A 22738-nucleotide genomic window follows, 5' to 3' on the forward strand; every position below is an offset into this window, starting at 1 on the left:
TTATTTGATAAAAAAAGAGAGGCAAGGCAGCTTCTTTCTCTAGCTCTCCTTCTCCCTGCTGAGCTCAGAGCTGCCCCTCCTTGGGGGGTTCGGTGTGAAGATGTTGTACCAACTGTTCCCCCCACTTATTCTCCCTGGCGCAGGGCTGGACCCCCCGCCCCACCGCAGGAAGCCAGGTGCAGTGCTCCCAGTGCCTCGTGAGTTGGAAACGAAAAGTACACTGCTCCATGTTCAATGGAAAGGAAGGTTTATTCACAGAAATAGAGCAAAAACCTGCTTGAAGAAAATATATCTATATATCTTTAGGGCGAATGAGTTCATAGAGATGACTGTCAAAGTCAGTCTTTTTTCTAGGCATCTACATATTCCACAGGTCTCAGACAAAAGATACACGCGTGGTAGGTTTTGTTTGATCTCTGCCTTTCCTCTAGTAGCGCTTGAACCAGCAAGGCTGTTGTTGCAGGATGCGACTGCACACGCACTCAATAAAGTTAAATAGAGTCGGGCTCTCCCGGGGTGGAGTCTCTGCGTTCAATCTCCGCGGTGCCGTGCCGGCAGAGCGCTCTCCCGTCGCCCTGCTCGGGCCCGGGGCAGCAGTGGGGCAAAGCGGGGCCCTGCCCGCGCCCGTGCCCCTTCCCCGGCCGCACAGGGCCGGCGCTGGCGAGGCCGCGGGGCTCAGGATGCCGTCGGGCCGCACAAGCGGTTTGTGTTCACCACTTCTTTCAGGTCACTCTCGGGTTTGCCGGCTACCATAAAAGGCCAGGTCTGTAGCCAGGAAAAGACACGGGTGGTAAGGGGGTTATATACATGAAAAGGCACATCGCGATGCTCATTGAGCCTCAGCGGCAACCCCGCATCCACTGCCTTAACCGGGGCACGGCTTCAGCTAGGATCCTGTTTTCTTTCCTCGCCTCCCAGCCGCAGCCGGCTTTCTCCGGGATCGCACTCACCTTGGGAGCAAGGCACACTGCTTGATTCAGTTTGAGCCGAGCTGCTCTGGGCACTCTATGTGCTGTTATCAGGTCGTGAGCAGCGTGGGGGCTGCTCAGAGTGCTGGGGTTTCCTACGAGAACCGTCCCATAGGGTGACCCCAGCAGCTGAAGACCAGCCCTGGTTTGCATCCCTTGCATATATATACAGCTAGAAATTGGATGTTTCTGCTGGGGAGACCCGGGTGGCTGCTGGGGAGTGCTTTCTGGGGCAGCCACGCAGCCCTCCGAGGGGTCTGAACATTAATTTATTTTTTCTCTGTGAGTTCACATGGGGAGGGGGGGTGAGACATGTCCTGGACCCAGCAACCCTGAGCTGTTGGGCACAAAGCCTCAAAAGCTCTGTCTTTAAAAGGCTGCGGCTTAAGGTTTGTTATGGCAGAAAACTTTATGATAAGGAGGACAGACTGTGTAAATCCTGGGTCTTTTCTCTGCCTGAGCCTTTCCTAAAACATACCATTCTCTACCCAAATTCTTATACCTTCCCATCTGAAGGTAGAAAGCTCCTGTCTCTCTCAGGCATTTCAGGCACAATGCTCCTGCCTTTTTGCTGCCATCCCTGGATGGGACAGCAGGGACCAGTGGAGGGGACTGGGACACACAGCTCCTGGGACACAGGAAAGGAAGACAGCTGGGAGCCTGTCCCCTTGCTCCACCACCCCTCATACCCTGTGGCTAGGCACCAGACCCTCTGTGAGAAGGATATGAAGGTTTATCCATGGACATGCCCCATCCCAACTCCTCACCCACCTCTCCCCATCCACACACACACAAGTGCCTGGCCCTGGCGGGCTGTGACTTACCAGGTTGACTGGGTGGATGTAGCCATTTTCGTACTTGTCGTTGGCCAGGATTTGCCTCAGGTGCGCGATGTAGCTGGAGGCCAGCCTCAAGGTGTCCAGTTTGGAAAGCTTGGTGTCTGGGGGCACCCAGGGCAGGGTGGTCTTAAGCCTGGAGAAGGCTTTGCTAAGGACCCTCATCCTTGCCCTCTCCCTGGCGTTGGCAGCGTTTCTCTGGACCTGCTTTCCTTCCTGGCTCACACCATTTAAAGGGCTCTTCTTGGGGGGAGCCTTTTTTCTCTTTCCTGAGGCCCCTCTCCCTTTCTGAGGGGAGCCATTCTCGCCATTGGATCCCTCCTCGTTGCTCTCGTTGGACGCCCCGAACTCTTTGTTAGTATCCATTTTCAGGCCATCGCACTCCAGCATTTCCACCTCTTGCAGATCTTCCACATCACTGAGGGACCCAGTGGACATGGTCTGGAAGATGCCAAAGGGCTGGCGGGAAAGGGGGCGGAGGGGAGGAAGGGGAGCTCCCCAAACCTACGTGGTGGCAGTGGAGGAGAGAAGGGGCGCAGCACTTTCCTCCCCTTCCCTCCCCCCTCCGACACTAAGGCGTGATATAGGTCCAGAGAGGACCCCCACCCTCCCGCCCCCCAACCCTGCTCTGCCCGAGTTTGAGGGAGGGAGTGAGTGAGTGTGTGTGAGCGGGAGAGAGAGAAAGCCGAGGAATTTAGTGAGGACACTAGTAATTTATCTGGGGGATAGGAGAGGCGGATCCAGCCCAGGGGAGGGGCCCTGCCTGCTGAGCACACCACATCCCCAATCACAGACCTTTGCACAGGACAGGGAGTTAGGTATCCCAGCAAGCGCTTGCAGAGAGCTCAGGACTGGGATTGAAATCTTTGCAACTGGAGCAAAGCAACTTTCTCTCTCCCTCTTTCTCTCCTCCCTGTCTTTCTATCCTCCCCCTTCCTCCTCCTCTTTTCCTTCCCCACTTCCCTTTCCAGATAGGGCTGCTCTCCTCCTCCCTGCCTCCTCCATGACCCAGGCGGCTGGTGTCACAATTCTTGATGAAAGCCAAAATGGGTCATGAGCAGAGATCCACCAGCAAAAACCTTCCAGGGAGCTTTCTGATGCGTGCTGTCTGAATGCTGTCCTGTAACCTAATCTGAGGGAGATTTGTGGATGATTATACTGGAGAGTGCATCCTGTCCAGCTACTAGTGTGTTCCAGGAAAGGAGCACTTGGACCTCGCTATTGCAGCCTGAGCTCTGGAGGCAGGAGGAGCTGACTTTTTTCAGGCTTCCCACTGGACCTCCAGGGCATCCCAGTCCTCTCTCTTCTCTCAAACTCCCCCAGTGTGCTGGGTGCTGGGGACCCTGCATCCTACAGAACCAGGCCAGGCACCGTGCCACTGCTGGAGCCAGTGGGGCTGTGGGTGCTGGAGGAGAGGAGAATAGGGAGCTCCTGGAGGGTAGCAATCATGTCAAGCACCCAGAGCTTTGTGGCAGAGCAGGAGCTGGAGTCTATTACATGTCGGCAAAATTCTGCCTGTTGCATACTCAAACATCAGGGAGTTTTGCCTGAGTAAACAGGCAAGACAAGGCCCCTGGCTGTGGGGCTGCACAAGCAAGAACGTCAGGACTTGCTCTGCAGCTGCTGGAGTTGAAGAGGAGTTTTACCAAAAGCGTGAATGAGCATATTGCTGTGTAGCTTGAATGAAGAGCTGCTCAGTGCATTCGTGATCAGTACATACATAGTCTCTGAAGAACATGCTTTCTAAAGCATTTAGGCAAGGCCTAGCTCTTCTTCCTCACCATGATCAATTTGGTAAAATTTTCAGCTAGAGTCATCTGTGGAGCCCAAAGAGCCTTCCCCAGTAACTCCTTCCTTCTTCACATACCTCACAGCCCCCTCAACCTTCTCAGCAGCCAAGATGTTTAATGCAGGATCTGCGGCACTGAACTTCTGCACATGGCTCTCTCTGGACACACATCCATCATGACTGATCTCATTGCAGGGGAAAATCCAACTATTCAGCTGTCCATCTGAGGATTGGCATAGCTCTGCGCAAAAATGCACAACCCAACATGTCACTGTGGCACACAGTGGCTCTGGAGTTAATCCATGGTAACCAAAGCTGAAGGAGGATCTTGTACTCACCTGTGGGAGCACTGTATCAGAATTTCTGCATGCACTAAACAAAAAACAACTAACAAAACAAAAATGGTGGAGGGCCAAATTAGTGTCTGCTAAGTGCTACAAACTCTCATCAGATTAAAATTTCAATAGGATGCGGGGTGTTCTTTTTGACAACTAGCAAGCAAGTCTTTCCTCTCTCTCTATCCATCTTGGTTCCTTAGCTTGGTAGTCTAGAAGGAAAAGAGCCAATCTAAACTTTAAACAGCTCTTCACCGTTTGGCTGGAAGATAGCACCTTCCCCCTCACAATGGGATAAGTACATTAAGATATACCTCCAAACCCCTGGCTCTTGGGAATTCACTAACCTCTAACATCATGTTATGCTAACCGTGCCCTGTTTGTGTTTTCTCTGTGTATAAACCAAACAGATTGTCAGCATATCAGACCTGATTAATGAATTAGATTTTTTTTTTTCCCTTTCAGATACAAATTATTACTAATCACCAGTGTGGAGATTTATGAGCCTCCTTATTTTCTAGGCCTGATTGTTGTTTGTGCAGGTGGAGATTTAAAGGGCTGCATCCACTGCAGAGATTTATAGGCCAAGTGACTGATGTAATAAATAAGCTAGAGGACTCTTATTGAAGCAAGGATGACAGAAAACCAAGTTGAAGTTTCTTGTGTCTCTAAGCATGAATGACCAGAACAGGAATGACTAGAGAGCACAAAACCCCATCCAAGTTTCAGCATCAGAAACTCCCAGAAGAACAAAAGAAAATAAAAAAGCATATATTCATGTAATACCTGTTACTTGTTTTTAACTTTATTTTAGTAATTTTTGATTTTTTTGTTGTAAAAACCAGGAGGAACGGTGTCTTCTTAAAAGTGCCTTTAGTGTTCTGCTGCATTCAGTATACAACATTTGCATACCTGTCTTTTACAGGCATTTATAAGTGCTGCACATCCATAGCTTTTACTGACTTAGGTACATTTTGAATCATTACAGCTGGTAAAATTGATCTGATACAGACAATCCATTGCTGTGAAGATAGAATGCTTTTTTTCATTTGTTTTGTGGAGATTGTAATCTGTGTGTGGTACAATCTTACGCTTGTTCATACAGTGTATTGTACTTTGATTCCTTTCCATATACAGGCTATTATAGTCTTTCAACAACATGAACATTGTCCTTTTTTCTCCCTCAAAGCCAGCTATGTGCAGATCTCAAAAACAGAACTATATCCTCTAATCTGCTGTTAATTCTTCTTTCCTTATTTATCATATAAGCTGAACCTGTCCTTTTTCAACCTTCTTGTTCCTTGTTTCCCTCCTGGTCCAGCCAGGATTTGTAGCCCTAATCTGGCTCATGTTTCAGTCCCTTTCCCCTCATCTTATGTTCTTTGTTCAGTCCTTTGAATTTTGTCTCCAGTTTGGGATAGAGACCAATTGAATCTTGAGCAAAGGATAAAGATGGGATATGTACTGCCACTCTAGGGATGTTGTGAACTCTTCTCCAGCTCTGTGACAGAGAACATAGACCCACCACTGGGTTAAGAGCTGGCTGGGAAAGACTGGTGGAGCTCAGGTCTTTTTGGCCCTTTCAAATTTTTCAGTAATTTTTTAAGAAAGAAGTTGAAATAATGGGAAACATGAGTACAAATATGTGAATTTCCCTTTTAAATGTCTGTCATCTCTGTGTTTCTCAGAAAAGTGTGTTTCTCTTACTTCTAATTAAGATCCACAAAGCCATAAGGCCATTTAGGACTGGACTTGCTGAGAGCAGAGAAGTGGGATGCTTAGTCTGAAGAGTGTCATATGGGGAACATATTACATGCAGGTTTTTGCTGGTTGGTTGGGGTACAGATTTCCCCTGGAAATAAAGCTCTGCTTTTTATGCCTCTAACCTTCCCTCTCTTGAGCTAGAATAACACAGTAATTTGAGAACAGCTTTGGAACTTGAGGCCAAGATTTCTTGAAGTGTCTAGTGATTTTGCATGGCATGGCTTTTTTTTTTTTTTTTTTTAATCTTTTTTTTCTAGTGTTCTGTGCCATTTGTCTAGGCACCATACCTTCATTACACCATGAACATTTGGTCAGGGAAAAGCTTAGATCATCCAAAGCTGAGGAAAACAGAATCAGTAGCTGGTTGGAGATCTTGGCCCTGGCAAAATACAGGTATTTTCTTATATTTGGAGAATAACCAAGGAGGTCACTCAGAGGTAGCCAGCTGATTATGAATCATAAATTATGCTGGGTTGGGGTGACCCCAAGCACAAATACAGTCTGGACAAAGAATGGATTGAGAGCAGTCCTGAGGAGAAAGATTCAGGGGTGTTTGTTGATGAGAAACTCAACATGACTCAATATGTGCTTGCTGCCCAGAAAGCCAACCATAATCCTGGGCTGCATCAAAAGAAGCATGACCATGGTCTGCTGGCTATGTATACTTTTGTGAGACACCAACCTGAATACTACATTTGGCTCTCGGGCCCCCAGTAGAAGAAGGACATGGATCTGTTAGAGTGAGTCCAGAGGAGGGCCGTGAACATAATCAGAGTAGGTGGAGCACCTCTCCTGTGAAGAAAGGTTGAGGGAGTTGAGATTATTCAGTCTCCAGAAGAGAAAACTCCTGGGAGACCTTATAGCAGCCTTCCAATACCTATAAGGAGACCTACAAGAAAGCTGGGGAGGATCTCTTTATCTGAGTGTAGAGACAGGACAAGGGATAATAGCTTTAAACTAAAAGAGGGTAGATTTAGATATTAGGAATAAATCCTTTTTAATGAGAATGATGTGGCACTGGCACTGCTGCCCAGAGAAGCTGTGGGTGCCCAATCCTTGGAGGCATTCAAGGCCAGGGTGGATGGGGCCCTGGATAGCCTGATCTGGTGGGTGGCAGCCCTGCCCACAGTAAGGGGTTGGAAATGAATGATCTTAAGGTCTGTTCCAACCCAAGCCACTGTAGGATTCTATGAATTATGTTCAGTGAGGTTTGAGAATAGTCAGGAAACAACATGCAACTAGATCATTGTTTTCATGTTGCGATTTTTATAAAACTGTTGTTGCACTGAGGTTTCTCTGTTTCTCTCTTGGTCTCATTTGGAAACTAAATAAAGAGACAGAGAGAATTCAAAAGGATATCTTTACATACCTTAAGTAGAACAATATTATTCATCATGATGTGAGTATATGAGATTAAAGAAAAAAGAATACTGAAGCTGCAACTGAAAGTCACAAATAATCAGATTTAAAACCATTTTAAGTATCTTAAAACACAAGCCTATAATATTTTTTCTAGAGGATTCTGTGTTCCCCATTGTGGCAAATAGATGACACTCGGGGAATGAATCAAAATTGTTTGTGAAAATGGGTTGACTCCATCAGAAGAGCCAGGGCAATTAAACCCTCCCACATCTCCTTCCTAGTGTTGTGTATCTGTCTCTGGTCTCAGTTTTGGTTTGATAGGTAAAAGATGTTGTGTTACATAACATAAAGTAATAAACCAAGGGAAAAAGTAATGTCACTTTTAAGGCATCAAAAAGGCTATTCTTTGGGAGCACTGTCCCAAGAGGAATGTATTTGTATCTGATATCAGAATGACTACCCCTTCCCTAAGAAGCCCCACTTTCTTGCTTCAAAGTTCAGGAAGTTAGTGTTCTCCTAGGAACAGTTTTTTAGAATAGTTTACCACAGGAGGAGGATGGGAACAAACAATAGCAAAATCAAAACACCCAAACCAAATTATTTCCTTATATTCTCATTTAGGAACGTCTAAAAATTTTAGTCATACCTACAATGGGAAATCTGTCTGACTGATTATGTATTAGAAGATTCAAAAAGAAGTAAACTTCAGTTTCAAGTTACATAGGAGCTGTATTTCCATTTCATGTGATTTCTTAAATCTTGAAATGTCACAAAACCAAAAAAATCAAAGCTCTGGGAAGTGTTTTTTTTTTTTTTTTTGTGGGCTTTTTTTTTTTCCCTCTTGAATATTGAAAAAAATATGTTATGAAACTCAAAATATATAATCACAGGTTTTACATTATAATCCTTTTGGCACACTGATGACAAAATGTCTGACACATTTTACGAGTACTCTTGTCTATAGCACGGAGTACCTGTACTCACAATAACTGTATTGTTTGTACCACTCTGACTTATCCTTTGAGTAACTTCATTAATACCAGCAGGGCCTGTCACAGCAAAACAGTCTGTATGAACAAGAATGGCATCAGCAGCCTTCATAGAAAATTGTCATAATTAAATATTCTACTGCATCAGAGAGATGCTGATAGCAAGGCCACTGTCCTAGCTGTGAAGGGTACATCAAATCCCTATGGGACTTACCCGCCACTTCTATGCCAGGTCTCTGGTGAGGGTTTTTAGTATTACAGATGTGTTAAGCAATGTTCTGCCAAGTATCTTTCAGCTCAAAGCTGAGTACTACAGAAATCAGAAGCATGTCAGATGTAGAAGTTATTGAAACAGAGAAAGACAGCCATTTCCCAACATGAGCACTGAAGCCAAACTTTTGATTACTTTTTCACAGACAAGCAAGTGAATTTCCCTTTTTCTGCGTACTTGTGGGAAGAAACTTAACTGGCTGAGTCATATTTGTTTTTTTAATACACATATATTCATACACAAAAGGAAGCTCACACTGAGAAAAGGTATCCTCTTTCATCTCTATCCTCTGCTTCCAGGATGCATCTCTGAAATATTGCTAGACAGTTGACATTGTAAACTGCAGACTCTTTTATGAAGTGGTCAAAAGAGAAATATGCAAAAAAGCCAGTATATCTTATGTAAAATTATTGCTGCAGGATTAAAGTGCAGACATAACTGCTTTATTTTGAATATTTCTTTCCATGATGTTTCTTTATTGGCTAATCCTTTGCATTTTTGTGGTTTTAAAACAAGATGAAATTTGTTGATAAGAAATGAGTTCCCTTTTGCCCTCCAATCATTAGCACATTGAAGAAAGTTTTGGAAAATAAGATTTTTGCTTCAGAGGAGAATTTGGAAAAGAAGAACACTTTGTAGGGGAGTGGGAGGAATGTCAACTATTCCGATGAACTTTTATTACTCATATGCTTTGTGGCACAATACTCATGCATGTGGACAGAGATTTTCCAAAGTTCCTATCCACTTAAAGTGCTCACAGCTTCTGGAAGTGAGATCTTCACAGCATCCATTGCTAAACGCAGTAAGTCAGCCTATGTCTTCCATTTCTATCCAAACTAAACGTTGCATACTGGGACCATGACTCTTCATGGGCTGCTTTATACTGTTGCAGATGGCCACAGTTTGTGCTGTTGGACTCCCTGCACTCAATCTGTCATGAGAGGTTTGTTTTTTTACCACCTCTGATAGGGGGCCACACTAATCTTTGAATATGCATGTCTGACTGCAGCAACATCAAAAGAAATGGCCATAGATAGCTGGAAAAATATTTGGGCCAGAAATACTGAAATAACAGCAAACTAGTAACATTCAGTTGCCCACATGTATAAATACCCTCAGGGATTCACTCAACACAGTAGTTAGCTGAAGACAGCATGTGTTGTGGATGAGTCTTAAATGGGTACATTAGCTGGCAAGGCAAACAAGAAAACAGATTATAAGTCTTAGTGAAGTGATATGGAAAGACCACAGTCACTGTACATTTCTTTTGACTCTGACAGGCCTTATACATGCCTCACACACTGTGATTCTCAAAGCTCCTGGAACATCCCCAAAGTGGGGTCATGGCATTTTGCCACAATGTGGTCCTTTGGTTTTATGGTGCATATCATAGACAAAGAGCTATAATACATGTAGAAAATGGTGTTGTTTTAGAAGGTGACATTGCAAAAGCACATAATAAAAGTCTATTTAATTAATTTAGGGGAAATAAATAGCTTTAAAAATGAACCACAGGAAGAGCATAAAAAGAAGATCATGAGCATGGTTTATAGTGAAGTTTCATTGGAAAGGTCCAAAGAACGGAAATTACCTAAGTGAGGAGAAAAAAAGGGCTTAAGCAGAGATGGAGAGTACAGTCTGACTCTCTTCTTGCCTCCCTGGTCCCCTCTTTTCCCTTTATGTGCAGATCTGTGGTGATGATCAGACTACCTTGTGTTTGATTCCTAACTGGCGATTGTGTTTAACCTGGAGAAAAACTGATTAGAGAGATGGACATCTGGTCTGATAGTCAGGACCAGCAGGACTTGCTTTGTTATGTGATTCAGTGGTGGGAAACATAAAATAACATGTAGTGGCTGTTCTGAGACCATCCACGGATGATGGGCCACAAAGATGATCCAAGCGGTGGAATACATTCCCTACAAGGACAGGCTGAGAGCTGAGGCTGTTCAGTCAGGTGAAGAGAAGGCTCTGGGGATGGATATAAAGAAGCTTTTTACGATAAGAGTGGTGAGACATTGGAACAGGTTGCCCATAGAGGTGGTGGAAGCTGTGTCGCTGGAGACATCCAAGGTCAGGCTGGAGAGGGCTCTGAGCAACCTAATCTAGCTCTAAGTGTCCCAGTTCATTGCAGGGGAGTTGGACTGGATGACTTTTAAGTGTTCCTTCCAGTTTGAATGATTCTATGATACAATAAGAAAGTCCAAGTTTTTCATAACTGCTTGCAAGATAAATCCTCTTTTCCAAGGGATCAGTGATTAAAGCAACCCTCTTTCAGAAAGTATGGTAGAGAACCCACGTACATATTTGCTTATGTTTTAATATCAGATGAGATGATGGCTGAGGGTAGTGTGAGAAGAGAGATGATATAAAAAGCCTTCTGATTTAAAATAGTAATGAAGGATTCCATGGCTAGTTGAAGGATATTTTAATGCCATATCATTTTGGTTTGTTCTACTTCGTACGATATGCATCAATTAGCCAAACTTTGCATGCTGTACCAGAATACAGAAGATATTTATTTATCATGCTGGCTGTTTGCATAGCAGGTATACTGAACACAATATATCATTTACCATATACCAAAGTTTGGTGGCAGAAATATCCCAACTTGTTCTCTGTAAGGACTGAACAAAGTTGTACCTGTGACATATTGACCAAAACTTCCACAAAGAAGAAAAGATGATATAAGTATCTGACAGAACAGCCACAAGTTTTCTTTCTGTGCTTTGGATAAACTCCTCAGAAAGCTTTGCACATCTGCAAAAATCTCCCTGGGGAGCTGCTCAGCTGATTTGTTCATGCTCGGGGCCTCAGAGAGGAGCTGAGTATGAACTTTAATAGTTTGCCAAGGCACAGTGGGTATCTGGGGCCTGCTTGGGCTTTCCTGTATGAGAGCTGCCCTTCCAGATGAAGCTTCCGCAAATAGTCTGGTGCAGCATCTATAGCAAGACACCACGTCACATTTCTCCTTCTCCTCTCTGTGTGTCCTGGCTCACTGCATTTTTCCATTTCTTCTTGCCTATCTGTAACCAGAGCTCTTTTTGGGATGCAAGCCCTGGGGAATTCCTGTTTACAATTGTCAGTGGAATTAGTTATGTAACTAGGAGCTGAGCTATGGGCGTAACACAGACGTGCTGCTATAGTTTATGGTGCAGATTAAGAAAATGAAGTACAAACTGGGCTAATTTAAAATCTCTGCTTTGATTAAGGTGCTGTTCAGAGCCCTGGAGATTGTAGATTGAATACTTGCCATGTTACAGGCTTCCTCGTTGATGACAAAAGAGGGATCCTTTGTGCTCCAGTTTCTCAGTAGTAAAAAGGGATGTGAACATTTTCTTACCCTATGGAAACATTATGAGGGACTTGGACACTCCGGTAATGCATACTGAGGGTAGCTAAGATAAATAACCTGATAGTTGCAAGAAAATGATTGATGTTAGAATGCTACAAATATGTTGAAAGCCTAAAATATCTTTGTGATGTCTCCCCATTTCTTGAAATGCCAATTAACATTTTTCACTCAGATACCTGATGTTTACATTGGCGCATTTTTATGCTCACATGTCTTACAAAATGGATACTTGCCTGACTTTGATTTTAGATGAAAGCACTCATCCCTCAGCCTTGTAATAGTTCTGAAAGATAGAAAAGTTACTTTTGAAGGAACAAAAACAATGGATTTTGATTCTGTTAGTGATGAGTGACAAGCTGAAAGTTTAATAAACAGTTCAAGAGTACCATCATTGGTGACACTATAGCACAAGTAGCAAATCACCATTGACTAAATTACTCCAAAGTCCCTGAGCTCTCTGTGAAGAAAAATAAAGAGTTATTTCAGTTTCCTGTAATCCTTCCTCAGTAAAAACACAGGATTCCCTTTGGAGTCAAAATCCACTGTAAGGTTTCTTTATGCCTTTTTGTAACTCTGTGTCTTCCATGATGGGTCTTACTTCTTCGAACGAGCAGCTACACGAACAGACTCTTAGGGTGAGAAAGGGCTCCAGAGAACTCGGCTTTTGGGCCCATTTTACTTCTGCATCCTCTCTTTGCGTTCTCCTGTCCTAGCTGTCAGATTTCTGAAGGTTCCCTCAGTACTCACCAATAGCAAAGTATACATAATTATCCTCAGCTCATCAGAGAAGCCTAGCTGTTTCTTTTTACCCAAGGTGCTTCTTTTTACTATTGACATTTACGTCCCAACTGCATTTGTTTTCTGCCTTTGCATGACACCCTTACCCCTTTCAGTCTGCTTGTCTCTCAGCAGATTTGTAATTTTTTGCAGTTCATTCCATGTTAGTGTGTTCCTCAGTGATTTAAATTGTGTATTTAACTTAGGTTGTCAAAGGAACTTCTCATTGATTTTCTCCTTTTTCCTCAAGCAAATGGTAAAAGCATGTTTGTATATGCACAAGTGGCATTTGAGCTGAGCTTGAGTTCCTCAGTAGAAAAATCAAATGCAAATTTTTATGAATAGGAAAATGTACTTAATATTACAATTGTAAAGGCAGGGCTAGAATATGAGTTCTTTTGATATTAAACTTCAATGTAAATGGTATGTAATTATATTTGTATTGAGTATGTCAAGTGTAACAGCAACCAAGTGGTTTCTCTATTGATTTGTCTCTTCTGATTTTGATCTTTACTGTGGAAAAGTTGTAAAATATATATATGTCCACTTGAAATTCTGTGCTTTCCTTTTAAGAAACAGATGAGAAAAGCCAAGCAGCTCCAGGATATACAGCCCTATACAAGGTGTTAGAGGGGGAGGGTATTTCAGTGATGAATGACCAGTCGTTCAATTGTTTTCTTTCTTGCAGAAATCAGAGACAGAGTACAGTTTATCTTACCCTGACTTTTAGCAAGACAGATTGCTGGGCAAAACCCCCAGGTTGAAGTCATCCAACCACCAAGTAGTGAAGAGAGATCATTGCTGTTACCCTGCCAGGACTCATCCCCACCCCCAGCATCTTTCAGAAGTCTAAGGTGTTTCTTTCTGAGATTGCAACATGAACTTTAGCTTCTTTCACACCAATTTTATGCAGAGAAGAACCTGGAATGATTCATTCAGGGCCTGAATCTTCCACTGCTGGACAGGCTGAGAACAGCCCATCCCCATGGATCCTTTGCAAACAAAGAATCCGCTATAGCAGTCTCCCCTGTGCTTTCTTCCCGCTCATTCTTTCAGCTGCCACTGAACTTGGTTTCCTCTAGTTTGAACATCTCATGCCTGAACAACTATACTGGCATGAGCCTAACCTCTCTTTTGCTGTATGGCTGTAAACTGAGGGGAGAACTGTGTGTGCTGAGAAGATAAAATCCCTAAGTAATAGCAAACTAGCTCCAAGGTGGGGCTGTCATTCTGGCAGGTTTTTTCTGTTTTTTTTTCTCCTCATCTCCATCTGGTCATTTGGAACTTCTGGATGTGTCTTCCTGAATTTATTCCATCTAAATCTGAGAAACAGCATGCTTCTAATCACACTGAAGATGCATGTTTGTCTGTGACGACTATAAATGGATCAGAATCTGAAGTCAGCTTCAACAAAACTGTGCCAAAGTGCACATTATTGAAATGTTTGATAAAATTCAGAGGAGCATGAAAGGCAGAACAAAGAGTGAAAAGAGAAAGATAGATGCACTTGCAGTATCTATTACTTACAAGTGACCATAATGTGTTTATACAGCTCTCAGCCTGGCTAGCGGATAATTAAAGGGAAGAACTGACACTAGACACTACCACACCTTATACTTTGCAGAGTAGGGAAAGTCACATGAGTGGTATAGTAAGAAAACAGCAGCAAAGCCCTCCTACTCTTTTTGCCATACTCAATCTCTTCACTTTTCTAATTAGAGAGATGCTTGACTGCACTTCAATGCTAGAAGGCAGTTAGTATAAACTCATTGTTAGCATCCAAATGATTCTACAACACTGCAGTCAAGTATCTTATAAATTCTGACAGCAGTGGGACAAAAACTTTTGCCAAGCTCCAGTTCAAGAGGACGTACCCTCAGTTGCATAAATCCATCCTATGTGTAGTTCATTACCTCTTACTTTTACAGCTACTGGCTGTATTTTCAGATCAAACATAGATTTCAGTCCTTACTGAAACTATGGATGACCAGCTTCTGGGTGGTTAGAGACGCCTTGGCAACTACGCAATTTCTGTGCGTGTTTTTGATCAGAGGGAGTGATTACCTGTTCTCTGGCCATGTGAAGGGTCAAAGAAGACCATCCTCCCTCTGGACTTCCCAGACCATTCGACCAATTTGTCAAGAATCCCATAGGATAAATAGCTGTCTCCAGAGACCTTTATAGTGACAAATCCAAATAAATCAGAGTCACTTTTACTGAGCACTTCAGCAGACAGCTCAGATTTAATGAATCAGCCTTCAGACCCCCAAGGAAGATTTTCTTTCCCAAGCCTGAGGGGAAGAAATACGTGTCAAAATTTTCTTTCAGGGTAAAACTCCAATCTGTGATACTTTGTGATTGCAGTTACCACTAACATTATTTTAAAGAGCACAGGGAATGCAGGAAAGAGCTCTGAGGATCAGCGGTGTGATGTGAGCCCAGTGCAGATGAAAGGAAGCTGCTATGGATCAGATAGTTTTCCTCATATGTGAATGGGGATGGACTTTGCATTCCTTTATTAGTGCCCTTCTGCACTTTTGACTGAAACTCTTTGCCAACACACACACTCTCAGAAGAGTGAGAGAGAAAACAACCCTAAAACCCACCACCACCAGGAGTCATCCCACAGATAAAACCTTTCAGGGCAGTCATTGTGGTCATTCAAACAGTTTTAAAGCTTAGCATCTTGATCCCCTCTAAAAACTTCCATCTCCATTTCCTTCCCCCCTTTGGGATCCATCCAGATGCCTACTCAAATACCTGCTGGCGCCAGAGGAAATTCTCCTGTAACAGATACCCTGCAATGTAAAACCAATATTTTGTTTCCAGGGTCATCTCTTTCACACCCCCACAGATCCTCTTGCTTCTTCAACCTGCCTCTTGATCAAGCCAAAACACGAGAAATTGTGAATCTGAAGGGTGAGATTCTTGAGCAGTTTAATAGGCTTGGTGATTGCTAACCCACACATTTCCTCAGCTTCCTCCTCCCTTTGTGGTAGCCTCATCCAATAATTTATGTCAGGTTAACAGGCTGCTGGGCAGACACCTCTACTCATAGTTCAGCAGAGGAAAAGAGTGATGGTCATTTAACTAGATCCAGAGTGCTCATGGTGATCAGACTGGTGGTACCTCTTCAGATAGACTAATATATAATATAAAATTGTGAATCGTCCTTCAGTAGTAAGATCAGTGGATCCGGATCCATCCTAGGTAAAACAATTATTTAAAAATCAGTGCTCAGTATCACTCATGTGCAAAGAAAAAGGCAGAAACATTTCATTTGTGATGGTTTCTCCTTGCTTGTTTAGGGAGTCATTTTCATGATAAGAAGTGATTCGGTGCTTGAAATTTGGCCAGGAACTTCCTCATTTAATTCTTTACTCCATTCTACTGTTGATTTTTATTTGGACTTTCTGGCTGTTCGTATGCTTGCCATGAGAATTCACAAATTCTCTTATATTACTGTATTGCAATACAATTAACTTCGCTAATGGTCATATCAGATACATGAAAACAAATTATTTAGAGAAGAGTGAAAATAACCACTTTTTTTAAGTGACATACTTAGGTGCTTAAATTGTCAAGTATACTTACAATGAATATTATAGGTAAATCATTCAGGATGATAATCTAAAAGCTATGGTTATTTACCTGTATAAAATAGATAATCCTGCCCTTTGTTTAAATTTAATGTAGCTAAAAGCAAGAATAAAATAACAAGGAGTAGGCCTATAATTAGATTGCAACTAAATTTTATTTAGGAAAGCTTGTCTTTTAAAATTTTCCTCATGGAGGAAACAAAGAAAGTTACAAACTTTTTTCCTTTTAAGTTTCTAGATAAAAAACAATATGCTGAGAATGTCAAGAAAAAAGGTATTCTTTTGTCAATGATTGAAAAAAAAACCTATGAATTTTTTTTTACAAAATGGCTGCAAGTAAAACTTTGTTATAGAGCAGGCAATTTATTATACTAGAAATTTGTCAGCTAAAATCCTGCAGATTTTGGCTGACAGAATATGCCAGAATACATGTTTTCTTAGAAAGACTTCAAAAAGTCTCTTCCATGACAAAATATATTGCGTAAAGTGCAGGAGAACAAGAGTAAAAATGTGTTTTTTTAAAGATTAGGGACTGATCTTGTTCCAATTGAGTCAATGGCAAAACTCCATGGAATTGAGCTGGATATATGGGTATAGATAAGCTGTTGTTTACTGTGCTCTTATTTTTTTTCTGAGAAGAAAATGTAAATGAAATATATTCTTTGCACAAATTAGATTATCCCAAGTCATGTGCTGATTCCTACTTAAAACAGGCCACAGGGATCTCTCCACGTTCTGCAGAAGTTGCAAACCCTTCATAAACATCTAACCTTGAGGACATTTTTGCCACTGTGTTAATTGGCTGCTACACAAAAAAAGAAAGGAATTAATGCAGTCATAGATCAAGAGTTCATGAGATTTTGCTTGAATATAGGAGTTAACATAATGTTTGTATGTCCCTCCAGCCTTCTTGAGCTGCAGTTACTTGTTTTGTTTTTGTTGTTGTTGTTGTTGTTGTTTTAAAGCAGCAGCACATACCTTTGAGCAGAGTCTTGCCTGGTTTTAGCACAGGGATGAATGGAGGCAAGGATAAGGTTTTCCTCCATGTGTCCTGGCTATATGTTAATTGGGAAATAAGCAGAGAGAGCATGAGCTGCGTACTATATACTGTTGCTCACCCCTCAACAAGTAGATGAGCACTAGGCAAAGAAGAAAACAAATACTGCCTTAGATTAAATTACACCAGAATCAGTCAAGTAACAAATGTGGTAGAGATGGACAAAGATTGTGCCAGTGGTAGAAATTATTCCTTCCAAGAAATTAAGCAGAAGAAAACAGTATGTCACTGGAAGTCCTTGATATTCCCAGCTCTCAACTATGGCCATCAGAGCTGAGACTCAGTCCCTTGTAAGATGAAAAAATGAAGAATTTGACAAAAGAGTTCTTTTTTTCTTTTTTTGCAAAAAAAAAAAAAAAAAAAAGAAAATCTTTTGAATGACAAACAATCTGATAAACTCCAAACTGACGAAGTGTCCTTCAGTGGCACAAAACATTAGTCAGCTCAGATAATACCTTACCAGCAGCATGGAGTTGAATGAAAAAAATAATTACCTCTGAAACAGGAGGTAGGGAACAGTGTTGTAACTGCTTCACAGCAATGTTATTAGGAAGTGTGAAGGAGTAGAAGGGAGTTGTTTACGATAACATGACCAAATGATTCCTAAGTTGTTGGCCATACAATTCATCAGCCCACCAGGTAAAATGTGCAAGGCTAAGGGAATCAAATATTATTATCTCCTTTCCTCTCTGGCCCATCCTAGTGGGTGATAGAGCATAGCAGTGTTGGTTTTGACATTATTAGGTTATCCTGAAAATAAATCACTTTTGAAAAGATGAATAATTGGACAGAGCTTAGTGCTGACAAGCAAGAGATTGGAGGCAGGGGGAACAGCAGTGAGGGGAAGAGGGAAGTGGGGGTTGTAGTGCTGGAGATGCATATCCATTCCAGGAGGCAACCAGCAAGTGAGGAGTTATGAGTCTCATTCTGGTTTGCACTCTGGCAAATGAGTGCAGTTTTTTGATCTGATAAATATCAAAATGCAGTTATGGTTTCTGAAACTATTTTTGATCCAGCAAAGAAATGAGACATACCTTGTCATGTAATCTAAACCATGGAAGGTATACCCCTGCCCAATAAAATTAAAAGGTAGTAAATTTTGTCCCTATAAAAGGAAATCTCCACTTTTCCCAGCATTTAGCTAATCTGTGGAGTTCACTGCTGTAAATGGTCATCGAGATAATATATTGTGGCTGGGCTCCTAAAAGAGCTAGATAATTTTATGACCATCAACATCTGTAACTATGCAAACGAAGAGCATGATAGTGGTTATCCAACCTCTTATTTTACAGCATAGGATAAACCCCCTTTGGGACACAAGAAAGACTTTCTGCACTGGATAACTGACTAGTTATCTGATGGGTGTTTGTAATCCTTTTTCTGACACCTGAGAGAAGGAACCATTAGGCTCAGAGTGCCAGACTATTTGCTTGCATCTACTCCCACTGAAGATGGCAGCAATATTTTAAGCATTTGATGTGAGCTGGAACTTCATGAAGAGGTGTCTGATGTTTTGATGCCAATAGCATATTGCAATTTGTTATTTTTGCAAAAAATACAATGAGGTCAATCTACCATTCCTGGAAAATTGTCTTAGTGTGATGCTGTGGTTCTGGCGATGGATTGACCCTGAAGGGATACAGGTTAAAAGTCTGTGACATTTGCAATGAGATCAGGTTTAAATTGTGCACAGCTACATTACACATAAACTTCTCCACTAAAAATTAACATAATTATATAAAAATATACTTTCTTTAATCCAGTGTCTTTCTGTCCTGTCTGTTTCATCTTAGTTTGTCTATATGATGACTGTAAATATTTTTATGTCTGACAGGAAAACACAACTTGCATTGTGAATTTCTCTGGGGCTTGCTCATGGCAAACTATTGCCATCAGTGAATTTAATTTTGGTCTGTATAAAACTTTGAAAGGCAGGTTCAGCCTGCTACATTGTAGTATCAATCTACCAAATTTCTTCATTGCTCAAGTCGGACATAGTTTTTGGGGATCAAAAGACTGAAAATGATCCTGAAATGGTGGTTATGAGCAGTGTAAAATTCCTAATCTTTTTTCTTTTTCACTCTTGCTTTCTAACAGGCACTTAAAGAACATTCAGAAATATGTCCTCCCAAAGTTCCCCCTGAAACAACCCCATAAATGTTACACTAGGCCTTGCAAAAAGCTGCGTGGAGGTGCAAGGCAGAATTGCACATGCCATGGTGTGAGCATTTCTCATGCTAGCCTCTGGATAAGTGCAGGGCATATCCCTGCTTCTGGAGATACCAGGTTTGGGCATTGAAAGGGTGGCCAAAATCTGCTTTCTGCAAGTTTCCCACTGTGTGTGCTTGTGGTCTGGAGATGGAGACATGAGAGACAGAATAACAGAGGTTGTCAGGCAGCTGAATGAAACATTCACATTTTCTCCTAGCTTTTTTAAAATTTGTGAGTAAGTCTTCCTCATTTAAAAGATGAATAGTAGAGAATTTATGACAGGAAAACATCAACAAATTATACGGGCCGTGAGTCATCAACTTTTAAAGATCTGCAGAAGTCCAAAATGATTCTTCTCTGAGGCAACACTCGTAAAGGAGTGCGTTTTGCAACCCTGGATGTGGTTCCACATGACTAGTCCTGTGGTGGACCCATTTGAAGAGATTACCACCACTTTCCTTGCTTTCCCAGCTCCTTCCCCCACTGCTCCCTGTGGTGCCAGAGTTCACTGTCCGCTTGATGATTCAACTGTTTGGGTGGCTTTGCTCTGAACCAGATTTGTCATAGTGACCGCTTTCAAAACAATGAAGAAAGATTTCTTATTTCATGTTATTTATTTATTTATAATTTTAATTTTTTTTTTTTTAATCAAATAATTCCCCAGATCTGGTTTTGAAGTTCAGCCATCCAAGCCATTGAATTGTCATGACTGAGGGGAGGTAACCCTTGTCAAACAAGGAAGGAATCCCTTAACACTTTTCTTTAAAAGAACTCATGCTCTGGAAAAAAACTCTCCTGCTAGATAAAGGGCAACACAGAAAAGCCGCCATCCATGAAAAAAGGGAGGGATATTTCAGTCCACGCTGCTATACTAATAAACCTATTCAAATTCATTATCACTGGATGATACAATCAGCCATATATAGTTATCAGAATTTGGGGCTGTTTTCTTTTTCTGCCACTGACAAATAGGCCAAAGTAAACCAGATCACTGATAAGACAGACCCCTGGGAAGACTTTCTGCCACACTTGATGCATGGATGGGGCTTTCTGTTCATCACTCAGATGATTTTGTCTTGCAGCATCTGTTTATTTTCCTTCTTCTCTCATTGCCCACGTTTGAAAGCAGCCTGAAATAGAATAGAATTTATGTTACAATCTGCAAGCCTTGAACTTTTTATTTAGGAGACCCAAAGTCTACAAGGCTGCAAGAAGCCTTTTGTAACGTTTTGTCTGACCTCTGCTACAATCCAGGCCATTAGCTTTCTCTGACTTAATTCTTGTTTGGTCTATCTGCTGGAAAAACATCCAGTCTTGACTTTAAGAATTGCGAGTGGTGAAGAGAGCTCATCACAACTCTCCATGAACTGTTCTTATGGTCAGTTACCCCATCTGTTAGAAAATTTCCATCATACTTTCGTTCATATTTGTTCAGCTTCAATTCCTAGCCATTGGCTCTTGTCTCTGTTGTGGCTTTGTAACCTTAGATATGTATCAAGAGTCACATCAGAGAATGGGGCTGTAATTAGGCACACACGTATCATTTAGAGATATTTTCAGTCAGGTTGCCTCCTGAGCAGAGATGGGTGGTTGTTTCTGTTTGTTTGTTTTGAGAAATCAATGATAATATGCTATCAATCCAAATAGAACTGTTTACATTTGCTTTCATTTGTATTGTAGGTGAATGATTTTCCAATACCTTTTGAAACATAATTTCCACTTTTAAGAATTACTTAATACATTTTTCAATAAGAAATGTCCTGTTTCTGAGAACTGCAGTCTGCTTGGTGAAAAGGTCTAAACATCATTCAAGTGAAGACAGAAGTGAAAAGTGTATTTTGAGCCTTTTTGGGGCTCTAAACATAGTCCTATCACTCCAGTCACTAGCACTATTTTCTTTTTCAGTGCTACTTGACAACTTAAATAACACACGAATTTAAATGTAACTGATTTGCAATTAAACTCTCTGTTCCAATTTATGATGCTAGATTACTTAGTGATAAAGGCCATGTTGCCATCCATGTGACAGAAATGAGAGGGTGGCACATTTTTAAAGTTACAATATGATGATTTATTTTTTATGTGGTTTTTTTTTTCTTTCTCACATCGATGCAGAAGGAATTAATACTACATGTGAATGAACAATAATTATTATTATGCTCTGCAGTTAGAAGTTCCAGTGTTTTTTGTTTATTTAATAATTTTCTGGAGTAGTTCACAGATGTTGGCTCCTGTTGTCCAAATATTTCATTTAGATTCAACTTTGTAACTGTCCTGAAATGTAACTGGTCATCTGGCCGAAACTAGAAGGCAGCCAATTAAATTCACAGGAAAACATTAATCTGAGCTGAAGAATTCACAGCACATGTGTGCAATCATTTCTCCTTGTGCATATCCTTTCTGTTCTGCCCCTGCTCCTGCTCCTCCACCTCCCAGCCCCACCTCTTGTTCACTGGTCAAAGGAGAATGTGCCAACTCTAACAGCACTGTCCAAGGGAGAGGAAAATTAACACCAGCTCAGCTCTTGTGCATTCAGGACCCGATCCAAGAAGGCCACTAGAATGAATTTGAGTTTTTCTCCCGCTTCTATCAGGCCTGGGATCTGGCCCAAGTGTTGTATTGCTAACACATATCAGCACAGGGTGTGAGGATAGAGGTGACAGGAGCCAGAGTGTGGGTGGCAATAAATGAACACGGAGATGTGGGCTGGGAAGGAGGAAGGAAATGGAAAGGGGCGTCTTTCAGGAACTGGGGAGGAGGAGCAGGGAAGGTAGAAAGCTGGCTGCAGGAGCAGAGGTCTAGAGACCAGGGGGCATGCTCTCTCCTGGGCTCTAGCTGAGGCTAGGCTCCTTATTCCTCTGTTGTCAGTAAACATCTGTGAAAATCCACAGGAAACGTGTGTTTCTTGTCTCCCTCTCTATATTGGTTCATTCTGCAAAAACTCTCTCAACTCTGCTGCAAACTTCAGCCAGAGAGAGATGTGCTGTGGCTGCAAGGGAGTCATGCTCTTCAGTGAGCCAAGTCGGTGTCACCCTGGCATTTCAGGAGTAAAAGGGAGGGGATGTTTTTCCATGGAAGGGATTGCATCAAAACCCAAACAAGCTTATGTTGAAAGGGCATCCAGGTGACAAAGTTGGGCATTTTCCAGCTGGGATATACTGGAAAGGATGTTGCTTCCACTCTTATGTCAAAAGATAGTTGTATAGCAGAAGGTGGTAAATAAGTGGTAAATAAGGTGGAGGAATATTAGGTATAGTTTCATGATTGAAGTGTGTATTTAATATACAGGATTCCAATCATTGCCTGTGCCACAGTGCTCCAAAGTAATGCTGGATCTTAGGTTTCCAAAATGAAGATTCCAGAAAGTAAATAGATATTCATGTATTCCCCATTTCCTGAGGTGCCACACAGTTCCTAGGGCAGAT

General features: G+C 41.9%; 1 protein-coding gene across 1 annotated transcript; it reads right to left on the reverse strand.

Moving 5' to 3' along the window:
• Positions 1 to 230: 230 nt before the first annotated feature.
• Positions 231 to 2682, reverse strand: TCF21 (transcription factor 21). Its single transcript, XM_085217260.1, has 2 exons — positions 1793 to 2682; positions 231 to 765 (listed from the first exon to the last, which is right to left on the reverse strand). The coding sequence occupies exons 1-2, from the start codon at positions 2240 to 2242 to the stop codon at positions 676 to 678; spliced, it is 540 nt and encodes a 179-aa protein (XP_085073386.1). The 5' UTR covers positions 2243 to 2682; the 3' UTR covers positions 231 to 675.
• Between the last annotated feature and the right edge of the window lie 20056 nt (positions 2683 to 22738).

Source organism: Meleagris gallopavo, chromosome 2, assembly GCF_905368555.1.
Source record: "Meleagris gallopavo chromosome 2, MGAL_WU_HG_1.1, whole genome shotgun sequence".
NCBI classification, from domain to species: Eukaryota; Metazoa; Chordata; class Aves; order Galliformes; family Phasianidae; genus Meleagris; species Meleagris gallopavo.

What these genes read in the sequence shown, in the direction of transcription:
- TCF21 (XM_085217260.1), bottom strand. Translation starts at nt 2,242, where the DNA reads ATGTCCACTGGGTCCCTCAGTGATGTGGAAGATCTGCAAGAGGTGGAA. An exon ending in ACATCCACCCAGTCAACCTG is followed by an intron (nt 766 to 1,792) that starts GTAAGTCACAGC and finishes TCCTGGCTACAG; the next exon opens with ACCTGGCCTTTTATGGTAGC.